This window comes from Labeo rohita, chromosome 3, assembly GCF_022985175.1.
Source record: "Labeo rohita strain BAU-BD-2019 chromosome 3, IGBB_LRoh.1.0, whole genome shotgun sequence".
NCBI lineage: Eukaryota > Metazoa > Chordata > Actinopteri > Cypriniformes > Cyprinidae > Labeo > Labeo rohita.
This window is the reverse complement of record NC_066871.1, coordinates 22,030,822-22,052,552: the sequence shown is the minus strand read 5'-3', so window position 1 is coordinate 22,052,552 and position 21,731 is coordinate 22,030,822. Positions and strand designations below refer to the sequence as shown.

The window sequence follows — 21,731 nt, the reverse complement described above, 5'->3', positions numbered from 1 at the left end:
GGGGCAACAGGAATCTGAAGTCACATCACAGAGGAGGTTTTATTTGCCTTTTGTGGTAAACAACTGTCTCTTTGTCCAAATGACCCTCTGCTCGTTTGAAGCCGATACTTCCCCAGCACCTGATATGTCTGTAAGTGCCAGATGATAATGCTAATATTTGGAATCTGTAGACGGACAGTACTGTCATTCATAACCAGCCACCACACAGTTCATGGAGAGTTTCTTATCGTAGCTGTGGTGTAGATGGGAGTGGAAGCTGCAGAACTAATCTTATTAATACCTAGCATCTGTTTTCCTCTCTTTGAAAGGATGATAGTGTTTTGGGGAGGAGAGCAACATCAGCTGTGCATAATGGGAGGCTGCTTGTTTTTGTGTTTATCCTTTCCGACAGGACGGGGAACTACTCACGAGGAAGGAAATGCCAGATCCGCACGCTGCACTAAACTTGTGTATTTCCCTCGTTTGAAAGCCATAATAAACGCACCCAAGTGTGTAAACATGAAAGATAAGCCTTTGCAAGATATACTTATGCTTTCCTTTGAAATCCATCCAGTCACCATAAAAAGTCAGATGTGTGCCAACTTTGGCCTACGTTCCTCCGCCTGCAACAGTTAGGCTTACAAACAGCAATTGACAGTACAACCCACTAACCCACTGCTGGCATTCGCATTCCTCGGGCCTGTCCGCTGAACGAACCGATAAGCTCCTCAGCAAAGTTAAATCATTAATCTTTAAAACCATGCCTCATAATGTGTTTTCCATTTAACCAGTCTTTAATTGAAATCATCTATACTTTAAATATCTGACTGCTATGTAGTCTGTAGGAATGAGAATCAATCAGGAACCATTTCGAATCTGATTCAGGTTGATGCTAAAGAGAAGAGCTATTTTGAAAACAGTTTTTTTTTTGGTTATATGTGGTAAAGTGTTTCATTTATTTTGAACTTATTTATATAAAATACTACTGAGAAAAAACTCATAATGTGTATCTTTAACTATACCAGATCAAGAAGTAATCTTTAAGAGTCTTAAAAACAGCATTACACAGTATCAGCTCTTGGGAATCGAAATTCACTGGCCGCAGTGTACATTTATGATTCAATAAAAAGAACCAGCTCATAAGAATCGTTTGCTTGAGAATGAGACTTTGCTGGTTGTACTGCATGTGATTCACTAAAAAGAACTGGCTCTTAAGAATCATTTGCTTGAGCATCAGACTTTGCTGATCATGCTATATTTTTGTGATTCACTAGAAAAAAAACGGTTTACAAGAATCATTTGATCAAGAATGAGACTTTGTTGGTTGCATTGTATGTTTATGATTTACTAAAAAGAACTGGCTCTTAAGAATCATTTGCTGGAGCATCAGACTTTGCTGTATTTTTGAGATTCACTAGAAAAAAACTGAATTGTTTGATCAAGAATAAAACTGCTGGTTGCACTGTATGTTTGTGATTCACTAAAGAGAACTGGCTCTTAAGAATCATTTATTTAAGAATAAGACTTCAGTGGTTGTGCTATATTTTTGTGATTCACCAAAACAAAAAAGAACCAGCTTATAAGAATTGTTTGCTCAAGAATGAAACTTTGCTGTCTGCTCTATATGTTTGTGATTCACTAGATAAAAACAGCTCATAAGAATCATTTGCTCAAGAATGAGACTTTGCTGGTTGTACTGTATGTGATTCACTAAAAAGAACTGGCTCTTAAGAATCATTTGCTTGAGAATCAGACATTGCTGGTTGTGCTGTATTTTTGTGATTCACAAAAAAAAAGAAACAGCTTACAAGAATCATTTGATCAAGATTGAAACTGCTGGTTGTACTGTATGTTCGTGATTCTCTAAAAAGAACTGGCTCTTAAGAATCATTTGCTTGAGAATCAAACTTTGCTGACCGTGCTGTATTTTTGTGATTCATTTAAAAAAAAAAAGAACCAACCAAAAGAATCGATTGTTCAAGAATGAAAAAAAAAAAACCAACTTGAGAACTAACTCAAGAATTGGATTTCACTAATTCTGCTGTATGTTTGTGAATCACACACACAAAAAAAATTCAAATTACACTTGTTTGTGCAGTATATTTTTGATTCTTCAGTCATTTGATCAAGAATCGGGTGTTAATAGTCAAGCTAGATTTTTCACGCTTAGTAGCATTGCAGGGAAAACTGTATTAAAGCATGCTAATAGAACCAAACGTCACAAAAATCGTTTAGTTAATTTTTTTTTTTTTTTTTTTTTAAGCTAGATTTGGGAGCTAGTCACACCTTACGATTAGTCTAACTTTAAAATCGAATTGAATAGTAAATGTTACAAGCTGTGTTTGCCACCTCCAATAAAAATCGTTCACACCCGTGTGATCATCCCTGACCCTGGACCAGACGAGCTCCAATCATCTAAGACGGCTTTATTGAAAGGGACTGAACCCGACATGCTAAACGTGTTTTGTGGGTGTAAATGATTTCTAATTAGATGAGCACTCAATTACAGCGATTGCTCTCTCAAAGTAAGTTAAGCAAATTGATGAGGCTAATGCTCATTTCACAGGGAGATTAATTGAGGCTACACAGAGTCTTCACCCTTCTGTCTGGAGATAAGGACCACAGACACCCTGCTGAAGCCAGGAGGACATGGAAAAATGGGGGATGGGTGCCACAAAGAAAGAGGTTCCTTGAGTCTTTTGAGTCCAGGGTTGTTTGATAAGATATGAATGGAGCCCTTGTTGATGGTGGGGTGTTGTTCTCTTCTGTTCTGTGGACAAAAAGTGATGAGACCGGGAAAAAGTTGAGAGAGCGTAGTGAATATCTTTACAGAGAAAGGGAGAGATAGACACAGAGCATCTGGTGGTGAGATCCTGTTATTGTTAGAGCAAAGGAAAGCCCCAGCTTCAGAGGTCCTTGACCAGTTACTCTCCATAGCCAGCAGAATGGAAACGGAATAAGGATGAGGCTGTTTTGAGCTCTTCGGGGGGACAAATCGACTCCAAGCAGGAAACTGTTACAATGGGATTGATGTCCTCCGATGTATTATAAATGTCACTCATTATTAGCATATTCACACACCCTCAATGTAACTGTTTATTAAAGTTTCATCTTTTTTAATCAACCAGTGCCTATAAAATGTAATCTAAATTGAGATTGACAGAAATAAATTAAAACAAACATTACAAAATATGTGCTCAAACACCACATTAAGTTGATCTGGAATATTCAGGAATGGCACAAAGAGGAATTTACTGAACTGACTATAGACCCATTTTTATTTTTTTAAGATAAAGCTCATAAAGCTGATAATCCTCAGCAAGGATACATTCAGTTGATCACAAGTCACAGTAAAGTTATAATGTTACAAAAGATTTCAGATTCAAATAAATGTTTTGTGCTTTCTGTTCATCAAATAATCCAAAAAAAAACATTAAGTAACACAGCAGTTTTCAGCATTGATGATGATAATAAGAAAAGTTTTTTGAGGACCAGATCAGCATATTAGAATGGTTTCTGAAGAATCATGTGACAAAACGGGATCTTAGCCACCACATGAATAAAATCAAATAGAAAAGTTGTTTTAAATCGTAATCATTTTTCACAATATAACTGTTTCACTGTATATTTGCTCAAATAAATGCATAACCCAGCTGAACACAAAAAACACAGCTAAAAGGTATTAGCTGGTTTAAGCTGGAAGTAGCTGGTTTTAGCTGACCAGTCATGACCAGCTAAAACCAGCCAAACATATTTAGCAGTTTTTTTTTTTTTCTCAGGAGGGAAGGGTATAAGAGACTACTTTCAAAATATTTCTAAAAATTACTAAACTTAACTAAAATTGATAAATTACTTACTAAACCACACACTTTTGAACAACAGTGTTTAAACCTTTAAACTTTTATTTTTCAAAACTTTTAAAGGCTTTATTTGTCCTGACAATTTGCATGCCACTGATTTGCACCAACCCTTTTTTCACCATTGTAACCTTATACAACAGAGTGCCGCCTTTCGCAAACACTGTGTGCATGTGGGACGTCTAACTGATTATATGCTAATAAATGTCACCATCCCATTGCTGAGATCCTGAGAAAAAAAGGTTTATATCTGTACTAGTACTGGGCGATATACCGGTTCAAACAGTAAAATGATTTAGATTATGCACATGATATGAATTAAAAAAAAAAAAACAAAGTGGCATAACGGTACAGACAGCATAGACAGCATTGTCTATTTTTATTGTATATTTGCTGCAATAGCCAAAATTACATTGTATTGGTCAAAAGATCATGTTTCATGAAGATTTTTTTTAAATTTTCTACCGTAAATATTTCAAAACTTAAAGACTATTTTCTCAATATTTTATGTTTCATATTTTTTTGCACCCTCAGATTCCAGATTTTCAAATAGTTGTATTTGGGCCGAATATTGTCCTATCCTAACAAAACCATACATCAACGGAAAACCTTTTTTTCAGCTTTCAGATGATGAATGACCCTTATGACTTGTTTTGTGGTCCAGGGTCACAAATTGTGAATTGCAGTGAGGGTTTGTATGTATCCCTGAGGGGAACTGACTGTCTTAAGAAAAGTTTATGGTATTTTCTTTTCCTCTTACCTCCGTATATTCCATATTAATGTAGTATATAAAAATGCAGCGCTGCTTTGTTTACAGCTGTAACCAAGGAAATACTGTAACGCAGCTGTTCCGTAAGCGCCACCTGCTGTCAGAGAGTGAATTTGTATGTCGTTCAGTCCATTTGCTGTTTTTGTTTTATGCAGATATGTTTTATGTAGCACAATGATGTACTTTATAAACTATTATTTATGTAGCACATCCATTCAGGCCCAGGCCACCTGGAAAAGCTAGAAAGAACGCCCAGGGCCCCCCATCCAGGTCCTTGCCACACCTAGCACCTAGCGTCAATAGCTGGACTCTGATCCCAGGAGAATTTCAGCCATTTTTCTGCCTGTCTTGTTGACTCAGTGCTGTAGCGTTCAACTGTGATGGAGTAATTAACCGTGTGCAGCAGACAGGTTATTAGAAGCAGAGTTTGGATAAGATTGTCCTGCAGGATACCTGATACGGTGTCTGATCTGGAAGCAGTACTCTGTGTAAAGGCCAGGACCATCAGTATTCCCACAGTACGGTTTAGCGCCTGTAGGCATGGCAATTTGTCTCAGCTCCACCAACAAACAAACCCAGGGGGAAACAGTGCAAGGCTGGACTTGTAATAGTGGCAAGGCTGATACAAAAGACCCAGAGTTATGGCTTGTGGAAAGACGGCGGCTTTATGTAATGACTTTTCTGGCCGACCTGGAAGGAAAGGCAGGCGTTTGTGCTCAAACACGCATTAACATACATGAACTCCCCCGTTCCGCCACACACACAGACACACGTGGGCGTACGTACAGAGTTTTGACACAAGCACACACAGACTCCCTGATATGCTGGCTGTGGGAACATGATGCTGCCTGCTCATCACGTTTCCCTGTGGTCTTTCCAATCAGTTGCGTAAAGAACAGGAAATATAGGTCAGACAGCAGATGTGCTCTCGACTACAGGACAAATCACACCCTCCTTTCAACGTGTCAGGATCAAACAGTGTAGCCGGGGGTGCCAAAATGCTTTCTAAACTTCTCTAACCTTTCTAGAGGAGAGGAAAAGTGGGAAATGGATACCGCTGTGCTGCATGGTGGTGTTTTTGTGGGGTCCAAACACCAACACAAATGAGTACGTGTTTGTAAAAATGTACGCGAGTGAGCTTGCGTGTACATGTTTGGGGATTTGTTTATATAGCATCAGTGATGAATAAGGATGTCTGGGATGATGAAAAGGAGAACTCTTAAGAAAATGTTATATTACAAACCTTGTCCTTGAATGCTAGAAGGGTCAAGTTGAGCACCTATCATGTAAAAATTGATGACATATTTTCTTTGCATCTTTGCATAATTATTATTTTTAAAAATGTGTCTCAACGTAAAAAAAAAAAAAAAAAACAGTCATGCACAGCATGAAATAATAGTCTTTATTATACACTGCCATTCAAATGTTTGGGGGCGGTAGGATTTTTAAAATGTTTTTCTCTCCAAGGCTGTGTTTATTTGGTCAAGAATACATTTCTATTTTTATGCATTTTAATTTATTCCTGTCATAGCAACGCTGAATTTTCAGTATCATTACTCCAGTCTTCAGTGTCACATGATCCTTCAGAAATCATTCTAATATGCTGATTTGCTCAAGAAACGTTAAATGTTAAAAGTATTTTTTTTTTTTTTGATGAGTAGAAAGCTAAAAACAGCCGCAATTAAGAATAAAAAAAAATAGTTGCATTTAGTAGCATTATAAATTATATTATAGCTGAATAAATGTATTCATTTCCTGTCCCCAAAGTATGTATATATGTATTTTCTTATGTATATAATTTTTGATTTCATTGAAACTGTTATCTGAAGTTGCATTGGCTATTTTTTTCTTCAAGCTCCACAAAAATATATTCTATATGAGTTCCATTTTAGCAGTATTTTTAAATATGCTAAAAAAAAAACAGCAGCAGCTTAATTGACAGTTTGCAAGTATTTGTTTTAATATGTGTTTAATATGAGTGCCACTAGATAAAAATTATAGAAAAAAGCATCACATGAAAGCATGAGTATGATATACAGCTGAAAAGTCTATGATACATTCTCTCTCTCATTCCAGTCATGCTCTTCCTATCCTTTTACAACAGCAACAATCACATTCTCGTATGATAGGCTCATTGAGATTGACCTACATCACTTTGGATAATAACTGCAGCTTTAAAAAGAAGATTGGTAGTTTGATGGATGGATTCTAATTTTTCCTTTTCATCTGCTGCTTTTTTTTTCCCTCCTCACTCTGGCATACGGGTCTTCCCTCCATGAAACTGCAGTGCCTGCCTTTGTTTGATCTAGCAGTTATCAGATCAACCACTAGGGGGTAGCAACGTTCTCATGTCAGATTAGCCCAGCTGATTGAAATCCTTTATTCTAAAAGATTAATTTACTCACTGGAGTGAAAACATGCTTTCTCACATTCTTTTAGAGTGATGCTAATACGTTTTCAAAAAGCTGTAATCAGCTCTTCACGCATGCCGCTTTGAGAGCGCGCTCTCTCTTTTTTTTTTTTTGCAGGAATTTATACGGCATACTAAAAGATGCTGATTTGTTCTTATTTCACTTTAAACAAGCCTCTTATCACATAAAAACAATAATTAAGAGTCAATTATTCCAGAGTGCCTGGAGCAAAAAAAGAGAGAGAGAGAGAGAGAGTGTGAGCGTGATTTTATCAGGCGATGAGTGTATACTCTACATACTAACTCGGCTGTGTTTCTCATGAGTCTGGGAGTTCTCATTCTCATTGGTGTTAAGCACTGTGTTGTCTGAATCTCTTTTGATCCCTTATAGATGCCCGTTCTCTAGTGACCCCTAAGCAAACCCCACTCCACATCATGGGATAAGGGTGGGATTGTGAAATGCTGATCTGGCAGAGCAGCTCGTCTGGAATGCTGTTCCCTTCATCTGTGTCCCCCTGCAAATGAGTGGGTTAACTTACACATTAGCACAGATTAAGGGTACAAATGAGACCTTGTGTCACTAATGGGGGTCAAAAGAGGGTATAAGGGTGGAAAGGAAAGGGCGAACACCTTAGGGTATGATGGAACTGTAGCTCTGTTCTTTTCAGATTATCTGGGTACATTTTGATTCTAGCATATGACTGATTATTTAACTTATTTAGAGTAATAAGCAAATTTATATATATAAATATAAATAGATTTGTATTATTTATCCAGTGGCACTTAGGCACCTCACAACTGTATAAGTATATTCCAAAAGGTTACATCGAAAGCAAACTGAAGTGTGGCCCGATTGGGAAAAACATTACTATTTGCTGCTGTCGTTTTTATATAACCATGCTTTGCTTTGGGCAGAGGTGGTGCAGTCTCCATCTGAGTGTTTTCCTTCAGCTCTAAGCAACGTGCTGAGTCTCTCGCCCCGACCTGTTGGGTGTTTACGTGTTGACACTCGCTACGATGGGACTCCACATTCCTGGCAGAGGCCTTCTTGGAGTTGGCATGTTAGTAAAACACTATTTGACACCAAGTTAGCTTGTGAGACAATTCAACACACAACTGGAATACTCTGAGGCCTGTATTGGCAGGTAGTTTCCAATTGAGAGTTTTTGTTGTTCTTCAGGGAAAAAAATAAAGAAAGAAAAGCAAATGTTTTGAAAAGATTTCACATGGCAGGATGTGTGTGCTTGTGTGTAAGATAGTTAGTTTAGTTTAGTTTTTGATTAGTCAGTTTGATGTTTAGTTAGTCAGTTGTTTTGTATTTAGTTTAGTTTAGTTTTTAGTTTGTTCAGTAGTCAATTTTATGTCTAGTTAGTTGGTTTGTTAGTGAGCTAGTTAGTTTAGTTTTGTTAGTGATTAGTCAGTTTGATGTTTAGTTAGTTGGTTTGTTTGTTAGTTAGCTAGTTAGTTGGTCAGTTTAGTTATTCAGTTTGTTGGCTAGTCAGTTTTTAATGTTTAGTTAGTCAGTTGATTTGTAGTTTGTTGGTTTGTTTGTTAGGTAGTTAGTTTAGTTGTTTAGTTTGTTCAGTAGTCAATTTTATGTTTAGTTAGTTGGTTTGTTAGTGAGCTAGTTTAGTTTTTTTGATTAGTCAGTTTGATGTTTAGTTAGTTGTTTTGTATTTATTTGGTTTGTTAGTGAGCTAGTTAGTTTTTGATTAGTCAATTTGATGTTTAGTCAGTGAGTTGGTTTGTACTTTGTTGGTTTATTTGTTTGTTAGTTACCTAGTTAGTTGGTTAGTCTGTTTTCAATGTTTAGTTAGTCAGTTGATACTTGTTGTACTTTGTTGGTTTGTTTATGTATTTAGTTTAGTTTGTTGTTTAGTCACTGACAAAAAAAAACCCTATTTTGTCACATTTGATAATATATAAAGTAATATTAATATAAAAGTAAAACTAACTAACTACATATATATATATATATATATATATATATATATATATATATATATATATATATATATATATATATATATATATATATATATATATATATATATATATATATATATAATATATATATATATAATATATATATTTCAAATACTGAGTTTTTGTAAAAGTTTGGGTTAACAAGAACATCACCATCACTGATAAATACATATTCCTGTTTCTCGTTGTCAGATTTCACGTGAAGACATTAGTAAAAGAAGAACGTCTGTTACACTTCCCTTTTTTCATACTAGTTCCACATTTGTGAATTTTCTGAATATTTATTTAAAATATTTGTTAACTGTGTTGTTGTTGTGTTTTTTTTTTTTCAACACTTTTTGCACTCTGCATTGTTTGATTAATTCATCAAGCGTATATGTCTAATAACTGGGGAAAACAAAACAAAAGGAGTAGTATTTGGTCATGTGATTTCAACATGGCCACCCCCATGAGGCAACCTGCTTCATGTAAAATAAAATGGCCTATATTAGGCTAGTTATTTGGCACATTTTTTCCTGTTAATTTGCTTTATGTGTTACAAAAAATCCAGAGGGCAACTGAAATGAATCAAAAGCCCATCAAATCACAATGCAAATTATTTATCCATGAATCCTAAAACTGTGTTGTAGATCTAGTGTAGAAGGTCAAAGTTCTAAGCCTTGTGGACCCACATTTTCTCCAGCCCGGATGAGGGGGAGATGTGAAAGGTGATTTCCTCTTGGACAGCATGACAGGGCTTCCTGGAAGAGTCGTCCCTCCTGAAGAACAACTGCATCCTGCCCTGAAAATGAAATGAGACTCAGTAGAGCCACATATGTTGTGAAAACATGCTCAGCTCCATGATATCAGCATGGTGTGCTATCTTGAACCTGTGCTGAATAGACAGCTATTATATTATAAAAGGTGAATTAGATTAAGTTGCTTGAGAGAACAGGCAGTTTATATTTAGTAGTATGTGTTTATTGATGGTTTGATGAATGTGACTGGTATATTTAAACCATTTATAATGACTAAACGGTGATAGCACAACTAATAGTATTATAGGCCATGACATGACCACGGATAGAGAGGGAGAGAATATGAAAGTGATTACTGATTGTGTGTGAGTTTTTCTTCCTGTTGGCAATAATCCATGAGTGAATGGTTAATGCAAAGAAAGCAAAATAGAAAGTAAAAAAAGAGAAGTGTGTGTGGGCGGTTGTGTGCGTCGGTGTGCTTGTACCATCTGAAATCGTTTTTGCTACTTTTGGAAATCGTGTCCTATCAGGAGCAGCAGCTGTCAGGGCAGGACACGACTCGGCTCTTTGTGCACTGTTGATGGTAAGTTGACTTTATCATCCTTGTTAAGCTTAATCACCGGCTGTTACTTGGAAGCATTTGTTTACCTCAGAGCGGTATGATGTGCATGTGTGTATTGTATATTGACTCTCTTCCAGATTAACAGGTGACTGTCAAATAATAACAGCCTCCATTGTGACCACTGATGTTGGACTCTTTTACTTACTTTACCTTTATAGAAAATTACTTACTGTAGACTGACAGATGATGTAAGTAAGTAGGCAGGTCGGTAGTATTTAGTTAGGTAGTCAGTTTGGTCAGTTTGTTTGTTCTTTAGTTTAAATTAGTTGGTTAGTTAGTCAGTCTGATGTTGAGTTAGAGAGTTTGTTTGTTTGTATTTAGGTAGTTAGTAATCCAAGATAGATTATTAATCTGTTTTAACAATCCATGGTTCAAACCAGTGAGTTTTGTTTAGTTCTAATCAGTTAGTTAGTACTCCAAGACATATCATTAAGGGGTCTCTCCATTCCCCTTATTGATTATTAATTCAAACCAGTTGGTAAATTAATTAGTTAGCTGTAGTTGGTTGGTTGGTTGATTTGTTACTTAGTGTATCTTAGTTTAATTGGTTAAACAGTTTCATGTTTAGTTAGTCAACTGGTTTGTACTGAGTTTGTTTGTTAGTTGGTTAGTTTAGCACTTAGTTTTATAGTGGGCTAGTTAGTTTAGTTAGTTGGTTTGTACTGAGTTGGTTTGTTTGTTAGCTAGTTAGTTTAGTTGTTTAGTTTGTTGGTTAGTTAATTTGATGTTCAGTTAGTCAGTTGGTTTGTACTGAGTTGGTTTGTTTGTTAGCTAGTTAGTTTATTACTTAGTTTAGCACTTAGTTGGTTTGTTAGTTAGTTTAGTTGTTTAGTTTGTTGATTAGTCAGTTTGATGTTTATTTAGACAGTTGGTTTGTACTGAGTTGGTTTGTTTGTTAGCTAGTTAATTTAGTTTTATGATTAGTCAGTTTGATGTTTACTTAGTTTAGCACTTAGTTGGTTTGTTAGTTAGCTAGTTAGTTTAATTTAGTTGTTTAGTTCGTTGGTTAATCAGTTTGATGTTTAGTTAGTTGGTTTATATTTAGTTGGTTTGTTAGTGGGCTAGTTTGTTTAGTTTAGTTTGTTGCTTAGTCTGATGTTTAGTTAGTCAGTTGGTTTGTACTTATTTGGTTTGTTAGTTAGCTTGTTAGTTTAGTTGAGTTGAGTTTAGTTAGTTGGTTAGCCAGCTGGTTTGTATTTGGTTTGTTAGTTAGCTTTTTAGTTTAGTTAGTTTAGTTTAGTTTGTTTGTTGGTTAGTCAGTTGGTTTGTATTTAGTCAGTTTGATCTTTAGTTGGTTTGTACTTCATTGGCTTGTTTGTTAACTAGCTAGTTAGTTTGTTAGTTTACTTTGTTGGTTAGTCAGTTTGGTGTTTAGTTAGTTGGTTTGTACTTAGCTGGCTTGTTAGTGAGCTAGTTAATTTAGTTTTCTGATTAGTCAGTTTGTTCAATTAGTCAGTTGGTTTGTTAGTAAGCTAGTCAGTTAAGCTTAGTTTTTTGATTAGTCAGTTTGATGTTTAGTTAGTCAGTTGTTTTGTATTTAGTTGGTTTGTTAGTGGGCTAGTTAGTTTAGCTTAGTTTTTTGATTAGTCAGATTTACGTTTAGTTACTCAGTTAGGTTGTACTTGTTGGTTGGTTGGTTTGTTAATTAGCTAGTTTTTTTTTCTAGTTTAGTTGTTTAGTCATTTTGATGTTTAGTTAGTCGTTTGTATTTAGTGGATTTGTTAGTGTGCTAGTTGATTTTTAGTTAGCAAGTCATACATGCCAGATTATTAAGGGGTATGGCCAGTCCATTATTTGAAACTGTGAGTTTGAAGGTTGGTTTGTTGTTTATAATAGATTTGGATTAGTAGTTAGCATGCCTCAGCTAACATACATCTATATATATTACATAACATAAAAGTCAAAATACACTAAATATGTTGTGTAGTATCAAGTAAAGCATCTAATACAGAAATTAATTTTAACTGCATAACATGTACTTAGAATAGACGTAAACTATAGAAGCTTTTTAAGGGCTTAGCTCGCATTCAGTAGAATCTTGTTGCTCTGTCATACTCTACTCTTCTCTTCTGCTGATTTTCAGCAGAAACTCCAGCTGTGCATCAGCTCAGTTTAGAAGCCGCTCTAACAGATGTCCGGCAGTTCGCCACTGTCCTCCCGCTCTGTCCTTACCTGTTCCTCCCACCATGTGTGGAAGACACAGAGAACGCACCAGAGGACAGGGTCAGACTTCAGGAATCCTTCTCTTCTGCCTGCCATGTCCTTTTAAGTATACTTGGATTAGGATGAGGTTAAGATGCTTTAATTGAATTAACCCCTTGAATCCCACACAAGCAAAGCTGGAGTAAAGAACCAGCAGCTTTCTCACGGTGTGTGGCAACATATCTCGGTAGTAACCCGATACTTCCAGTCTCTTTGGGGAGGTTACCCTGGCAACAGTATGAATGAACTGACAGCGTCTGTGCGTACATGTGCTTTTAATTAAAGAGGAGCGGTAATAGAGACATTTAGTGGCAATTCACTGTCCCTTGTGGCACAGCAAACGCATACTTCCTCCCCCTCTCTTCCTCTTCCTCTCTTGCCTTTTTGCTCAACCATATCAACATCCGTAGAAATCATCGCCCTTTGTTTAGTTAACCTCTATATTTGTACTGCCAAATGTTTTATGAAATTTAAGAAATAGTTTACCCAATGATTAAAATTGTTATTAAATACTCACCCTCATGTTGTTACAAACATGAGTCATAAGTCATTCTGGGTAAACTATCCTAGTAAGTAGGGCAAGTTCTAAAAAAATGTTCATATCAATCCTTTTCATGCAGTGGTCAGAATTATTGTTTGTCTTATCATACATAGATTTCAAGAGTGTGTGGATTCAAAAAGCAGAAGATGCATTAGTCATCAGATAATGACCTGGAATGACCAGAACGATGTGGCAGTGGAGAGCACTTTGTAGGAAACTCCATTAACAAACCTCAGTCAGTTAATTAGCTGTAGACGCAGCGGAGCATACAGACCCTGCATGTGGCTCGGAGCTTTGCGAAAGGCTTTTAGATGAAAGTGATGAATTGCTGTCATTGGGCTTGTTCTATACTTTATCAAATGATTACATATTGAATGTAAAATAGACAGCTCTCGCCGCATGCAAAGGTCATTTTCCGATTGCCACATTAATCAAAATGCTTTTTCCTGTCAGCGGTAAAGGGAGAATTCCCAAAACAGCAGAGATGCGCTGTGTGGTGATAGTATATATATATATATATATAATATATATATATGTGTGTGTGTGTGTGTGTGTGTGTATGTGTGAGGTTAGACACTGTAGGATGAGAATTTGCTCTTTCTGGAAGCTTCCACGGCTTCTCCTAGTTCATTTCGTACCGGATTTCCATTCACAAGGATTGCATTTCCATTTTTCTGCTTTACCTGTCTGGGATTGTGAAAGACATTTCCTCGTATCTCAAGGGTGGGATTTTAACAGAGACTTGCGCTGATGACATAAGGAAAATGGATAAACATCCATCCCACTCTTGAGAAACACTCCTATTTAGGTAACCATGGCGATAACAGAGCTGGAGAAACTGCTTTTCTTTTGTGTGGCATAAAACTGGTTAAAATACAACCAGGAAGAGAGAGGCCCAAAGGCAAGGAAATGCATCACCCTCGGAGTGCTGTCTGTGGTTATGCTACGACACACCCTCACACACACACATACACGCGTTAGACTCACACATTTTCGTAACTGACATCCTGAGCAGTTCGCAATTCACTCTCTGACAGCACATGGGGCCTGGCAACTGCTTCAGGATCCCACTTATCTGCTAAGGTAAAAGACTGATTTCTGTTAATATTTTACTATACCAATCGCTCTTTTGGAATGTTTCTGGTTTGTGTAATCTGCTAACTAGCTGTCATTTGAATGCAATGAGTTGTGGTTTGCAATATTTATCTTTTGTATTGAGCTGGGGCTGCTGTAGACGTACATGTTGTGGTTTAGTCGTTGGTGAGTGGAAGCGTGAGTGTGTTGTTTTGGGGCCTCACTATGATACATCAGCCATCTATTGAGTGTCAAACAAAGGAACATTATTGTGATTCAAACAGAAAACCATCCTTGCAGCGTCTCAGCATGGGCTTGACCTGCACACACACACATTCTCTTTCACTCACAGGCACTTTCGCGCTCTCTCATGCCTTGCTGTTTTGAAACAGGCCCATCCTTACATGGATGTATTCAGTGGTCTCCTAGACGTTAATTTATATGAGGTGGACTTCATTTTATGGGGAACATAAAGACTAAACACTCAGATTGTGTGATAAGTCAGACTGACAGTTTGAGAGTGAGAAAAACACACTTCCTCAGTGAAACTGTGCAGAGATGCTTCATCTCCTTAAAGGGATAGTTCACCCAAAAATGTAAATTCTGTCATTATTTACTCATGTCGTTTTAAACCTGTGAGACTCTTTCTTCATTCAAACGCTGCAATTTTTTTTTTTTTTTAAAGAATATTCTGGACGCTCTTTTCAGTATGATGACAGTGAATGGGGACTGAGGCTGTCAAGCTAAAAAAAAAAAAGACCATAAAAGTATCTTAAAAGTTTTCTAAGCACTACATTCCAAACCATACAATAGTCTGGTGTGAGGGAAAATGCCAGAACTTTAGTCATACACTGAAAACCTTGTTATATGCCCTAGATTTGAGAAGTAGGGATCAACGAATCATTCTTTTGAGTCATCTTTTCAGTGAATTGTTTGCTCCACTTCACATTTGGCCTAAATGATTCATTAATTGCATAATTTTCTTCTCAAATTCATCAAACTGACTCAGTCTGACTCTGCCAAAATCAAGGCCCAGAAAGTTAGTAAGGACTAGGGCTGCCCCCTAATAGCCGACTAACCGTTAGTCAACGAGAAAAGGCTTGGTTGAATAAAATGTAAAAAAAAAAAAAAAAATATATATATATATATATATATATATATATATTCCACAGGACGTGACGGACAGATCGTTAAGGGGTGGTCTGTGTGGTAATATAATACATCGGGCAGGACATCCAAACACTCACTTATCATTCATCAACCTCAAATATGTCTTTTCTAAAATATGCAAGTAGTAGCAACTTTACATTGCGCTCAATCTAATGTTAACCTAGTAAAAAGTGTGCTACTGAAATGTCTGTGCGGAGTGTGGAAGCTGAACATAGCATACTTAATGCATGATGGATGGAGGCGCCGGTGTGGTCACCCACACTTAAAATGCTCCATTTTTGGTCATACAGAGTAGTATTGAGTAATCTACATTTATTTGTGTGCAATCACAGTAACAACGAAACGTTGCACTTTTGTAAAATAATTAAAGCAGACGCTTTCTGGCATCTTGGTCTCTGTTAACTTGAACGCAGAACTTCGAAACTGTGTATACTATATATCTGTATCTATAAAGAGGGAAATGTCTACTTTGAAATGGACCAATTCAAATGAAAAACAAATATTCTCAGATTATGTAATCCGTGTGAAACATGCATACAGACGCATCACTACTGCGGAGATGACCAGTCAGTGACGCTGGTTCATCTCTTAAGCCGAAAACGAAGAAAGCACTAGTTTAACAATACACTATTAAAACGTTAATGCAGTCTCCTTGCAGTTTTTCCCTGACACATTCATAATTGTTATATCTGCGCTGCACTGCGGCTTTTTAGGCTGTGGCTGTGTAGGCAATTAAAGGCTCATTATTATTTATTATTATTATTATTATTAATAAGCGTGCGACTAATAGTCGACTAATGCTTAAAATTAACAACTACTTTGTTGACCAGAAAAAATCTTTAGTCGAGGGCAGCCCCGGTAAGGACGTCGTTAAAATAGTCAATGTGACATCGGTGGTTCAACTCTTTGATGTAATGAATGTCCTCTGAAGGCGAGATGTGGATGAGCCCAAGTGCAGTTTATTTACTGTGAAATCCAATATCCAAACATAATCCAGAGATTTGACTTGAACAAACTTGACATTAGCAGACTTGACTTAGCATGGCATGAGCAGACTTGACCTGAAACAGGCTTGGCATGGAACAGCATGACGTGAACCACTCCAGACATGATGGTTGGGGTGTGAAAATGCTCTGGTGTGATGGGTACTGTAGGATTGCAGGGCTCCTAATCCGCAATCCCCACAGTAAACGAGGATCCATTTAATAGCAGAGCGTGATTAATATATTGTTCCAGACACCAGTGAATTTTCCCTCCAGGAAGACAGGAACAAATGGGATCATTCAATCCCACTCTAAAAATGTCTTTGAGCGCCACATCATTAAAAGCCACCAAATGGCACAGTCCACAAAAGTCCTCAACACACTCTTCTATAGCCCGGTTACCTTGACGCAGGCAGAGGAGGCGAGAAATTGCTGGGTTCATTTTAGCGGTCGTGTATTCTGTAACGAATGTCCACTGAAGGGAATATGTGGCGAGATGTGGTTTATCTCGTGGATGAAAGTGCAGTTTATTTACAGTGAAATCCAAAAACTTGACTTGGCATGGCATGAACAGACTTGACCTTAAACAGACTTGGCATGGAACAGGAACAGATACACAAACTCACCAACAGCAGGTACACACATCAATACACAACAAGGAACAATGGCTACATGTGGGCTATTTATATCAAACAATGGAATTCACATGTAAAGAACAAACTAATGAGAAACAAGACACATGACTAGGACGACCAATTAGAACATAAAACTAAGGAACCAATGGAAGGAATACATGAGGGGCAGGGAAGCAAGACTCTAACAAGGACCATGGCAAAACTTCAAAATAAAAGACAAGAAAACATGAAAATAAAACAAAACCCAAACCCCACGTTACATTTGAACCACTGATGTCACATGGACTATTTTAACAATGTCCTTACTACCTTTCTGGGCCTTGAACGTGTCAGTTGCACTGCTGTCTATGCAGGGTCAGAAAGCCATCTGATTTTATAAAAAATATCCTAATTTGTGTTCTGAAGATGAACTAATGTCTTACTGGTTTGGAACGACATGAGGGTAAATAAATGATGGCAGAATGTTTATTTTTGCGTTAACTGGCACTTTATATTCACACAGGTTTATCCATTAAATCAATTATATTAAAACCTGTCTAGTTTTGACGCGCAGCTTTGAAGGTGTTTAGTTTTGAGGATCAGCTAAAATTATAACTATTCAACTGAAAACATACAAATGTTTTTATCTAGTGATATCAGGCTTGCTGTGCACTAATAATATGTGTCCATGCACTTAAACTCCAGTGCTGCTTTTCTGTAAATGCTGAACTACAAGCTCTTTGTCAGTATAAAAACCACTCACGTCTGATTGACCATTACCACGTCTTTTAACAGCAATCCATAGCCCAAACAGCCCAGCGTGACAGCACAGGCGGCACTTATTACCAGCACAGACATTTGCACTGAACGAGTAACTGCGATTTGCTTTTCTTTTCCTCTCAGATGAGCGAGTCTGCGGATGCCGACTATTCAAAAAAGCACTAAAATTTCTCCTAATTGATTTTATGGGTCAATTACGTATTTTCCTCATTGTGTGGTCAGCAGGGGAGCCCGGGCCGGCCGACTGACAGCAGCCCCACTCGTGTGCAAATGAGTTTGAGAGAGGCAGTAGAGAGATGCGGGGAGGAGGGGTGGATGGGAGAAGTCCTCTTTTGGATTAGTGGAAGCTTCTTGGCGATCTGCATGTGAATGAGCGTGAGCAGCTTTAGCCGTTACCCCTGCGCTCTTTCTCCATAGTGAGGGAGAGAGACACTGAGAGAGGGGGAGAAGTGCATGGGCAGTTACACAGAGCACAAAGCAGAAGTTTAGGGAGACAAGTCTTGAGGTACATCACACTTGTGGACTGTCCGGTGTGGGCCGCTGGGTCTTCAGTGGGGAGAGTGGTGTGGACAGAGCTTTGTGAATGAGAGAAGGTAAGAATCTTCCTTTTTTTTTTTATCCCATGGGCTTTGCGTGTGTCTCAGCTTCACTGCCCCTCTGATAACAATGGAACCAAGAGCAATGGAGCACTTCAACAGTGGCAAAAGGGGGGAGGGAGAGTCTCATGGCTGCCCGAGAAGACACTTTTCTAAAATCATGCCGTCAAAGTTGGCTTGTTTTGCTCTATTTTTGTCATCTGAGATATATTCTGGCAGGAAGGAATTGAGGGTTGACACGCTCTGATGTTTGAAGCTTGGTTATGGTTATTGGTTACCCCTTTTCAAGATGCAACAGCCGTGTTTGCCATTTGCAGCAAGTATAATGAAATGCTGACTCTCTCACATGAAACCATTCGAGTCGTTTCCTCTTGTGTGCTGCAACATTTTAGAAGCAAACTTTTGAAATTTTACTAATTTGTGATGAAAATAAACAGGAAGTTGACACAAAGAGCACAAGAGTCCAAAATGGTGCCGTGATGAGGTTCAGATGTAAGGTTTTTTTTTTGACTAGCATGGATAAAATGTGCTTTACATGGTGCTGGTGTTAATTATTTTGAGCTTTTTTTGTTGAGGTTTTCCAACATTTTAATTAGATTACTGTTGTGTAACTTTGTAATTACCATTAAATTAGCTATAGTGTATGGTCATAAATGGAGTCTTCCATTGCTAGCTACAGAAAGTTGTGGCTAAATTAAGCAAAACGGTTCAAAATTTGTACAGAGCCACATGAAAGACAACACACAGGCCTCGGAAACTTTTATAGCCATTATCAATGCTTCATATTAACATGCGCTATTGATACTTCTCTTTTTCTCTCTCTTTCATTATCTGCCAAGTACAGTGTAATTCTCAGAGATATTGCCGTGGTTAAAAGGCATTTAAATTTATATAATGATGATATTTCCCATATGGGAAGACTACAAAACAATGGCGTGCAACAGCCATTATTTTTAGTTGTAGATCAGATGTTAGCAGTTAGCACAGCAGATCTTTAAAGTGTAAAACGGATGCTCGTTTACCTCTACATTCTTACTTTTGTGGCTCTACGTGATGCTCAGGGGAAAACGTATGTGACACATTATGAAATTAAATGTGTTTGTGTGAGTGTGTTTACCAGTTTCCTGCCATAGGTCAGTTCATGGCCGCACTGGGCATTGGTGTGTTTACTTCACTCATATAGTTGTAGATCATCTTGACATTTACACTTTTGCCTTGCTTTATATATAGGCCTTAAATAATTGCTTTTAGGGCAGTTTGTGAAAGTTTTTAGTTTAGTTTGACACATCTTGTTGTACTCGTCCAGGTCTCTGACTCCAACAATATCAAACTCATTTTTTATTTCAGAGAAGTATGAGTTCAAATGAACATATTTATGGTTTGGTGCCAATAAATGAACACTTAGACCTTACTAATGAGGTTATAAGGAAAAAGAATACAAAAAACTGATATCTGAGATGCTTTGTACTAAGTAAGAGTGATTTGTGTTTGCTCGCTGTGTGCTGCTGTGTTTCTTGGTCATGTCAAGAGAAGATGGGCCACATCTGTGAACAGTTTTATTAAGGAACAAGAACAGACACTGAGCAAACCCAGGGACAGGCCTGCTTTTGTTTAAACACAATATGCAAGGTTTTTATTAAAAAGTTCCAACTTCTTTCCTACTTTTTAGCCCTTTTCTCTCACTTTGTTTGCTTTTCTCAAGCCTTGGAAGACATTGTGTCTACCCTTGCTATCTCCAAGCGTAGCTCTATTTGTCAGCTTCTATTAGAGTGCAGGCAGATTTCAGACAGCATCAAATAAATAAATCTGTCAATCCACAGTCTGCCTGTCTCCTCTCCCTTTTGCATAAGTTTTGCTTCTCACAAAAGTCAAACTTTATACGTTCGACAGTGACAACACATACTTTTCAAATTACACAAAGTTCAAAGTCAGAAATTCGCTCGCTTTGCCTTAAGTCAGTGCAGTCTTGCTTAGATTACGTGGATGGATCGCTTGAATGTAATGCCAGTTAGGGAATAAGAAGCCCAGGATTAGTTCCATTTTGGTGGACGGAGGACGTAGGGTGTATTTTTAGCTGATTAATTCATCTGGACCAGCAGACAGGCTCCTCAGTTCATGAAGGGTTCCCTCAGCTGATCAAACGCAGCACAGGCTGCATGCTGATTCCCACACATAATTCTTGACTCACTGAAATGAACATTAATCAGCTTCTGCATGTGCCATACAATGTTTCAATTCTTAAGCTGATATAATTGAACAGTGTGAGTCAGCAAGGCTCAGGGTTGGGACCAGGCCGAAGCACAGCATGAGAAAGTGTTTAATAGTTGTGAGAAAAAACATTTGTGGTAACATCTTTGCAGCCTGTGGCAACAACATATTTTTACTTTTACTGTGTTGTTCTTCTAAGAGATATTGATATTAATAAACTTAACAAGGCGTTAATTTGTGCCTGAGGTGGACGATCGTATAATCATATTAGTTTTATTATTACGCAACTCATGGTGTAGCTTGTCTTGAAGGGATAGTTCAACTCCAAAATGAAAAATCTGCCAACACCGTGGTGGTGTTTTTTTTATTTATTTATTTCTTTTTTAATTTATTTTATGTACCCATGTTGTGTTCCTCAGACAAAGGGAACTCGTATAAGTTTGGAACAACATAAGGGTGAGTAAATGAAGACATCATTTTGGGCTGAACTGTCCTTTTAAGATAAATTCTATTGTTGTTGTGTGCTTTGCATACTTGTGTTAAGGACGTTTTGTTGACCTGTTAATGTAACACACTCATGTATATGAAGCAATCAGAGTGTCATGTTGGGTGCAGCTCACAGTCACTGCCATTAACAATGCATAATAAAGGAGTGCAAACTTGGCATTTCCTGGGGATCATTTTACACTCCCGTGTTTTCATACACAAATGAGCTGATTTTAACACACACATGCACACTTTAGATGTGGGTGTGAAAGCAGCTGTGGCCTTGGCAGGGTAATACAGCTTGTCTTCTCATATTTGAGATGATCCCTTTTTATATACTAGATCTTCTCATATGATTACATGTAATACTAATCATTCCCAAGAGCTTTAACGCAACTGCTAGATATTGTTCAGTTAGTGCTGGGTGGTTTGACCAAAAATCTGGTCAAAAAGTTTTACGGTTTATCACATTTCTTCCCTGACTGTGCCTTTATGTGAATCAGAATGCATGAAACCACTGCATTTTAATCATGATCCGAACAACAGCTGATTCTTAATACTGTGTTGTTACCTGAATGATCCACAGCTGTGTTTTTTAGTTTAGTGATAGTTGTTTATGAATCCCTTGTTTGTCCTGAACAGTTAAACTGCCTGTTGTTATTCACAAAAATCCTTCAGGTTGCACAAATTCTTTGGTTTTGCAGCATTTTTGTGTAT

General features: G+C 37.5%; 1 protein-coding gene across 4 annotated transcripts in view; it reads left to right on the top strand.

Moving 5' to 3' along the window:
• Positions 1 to 21,731, top strand: part of septin12 (septin 12) — a 72,988-nt gene that overhangs the window by 24,763 nt on the left and 26,494 nt on the right. Inside the window, exon 1 of one of the 4 annotated variants that reach the window (XM_051102179.1) lies at positions 10,194 to 10,321. The exons of 1 other annotated variant lie outside the window; for it this stretch is intronic. Coding sequence is in view for 1 of the 3 variants with exons in the window: in XM_051102167.1 (XP_050958124.1) it covers positions 18,308 to 18,317 (10 nt within the window). In the remaining 2 variants the exon portion in view is untranslated. Of the gene's footprint in view, positions 1 to 10,193; positions 10,322 to 14,048; positions 14,187 to 18,132; positions 18,318 to 21,731 lie in introns of those variants that run through there. 2 more of the 4 variants (XM_051102175.1, XM_051102167.1) reach the window with 2 other exon arrangements.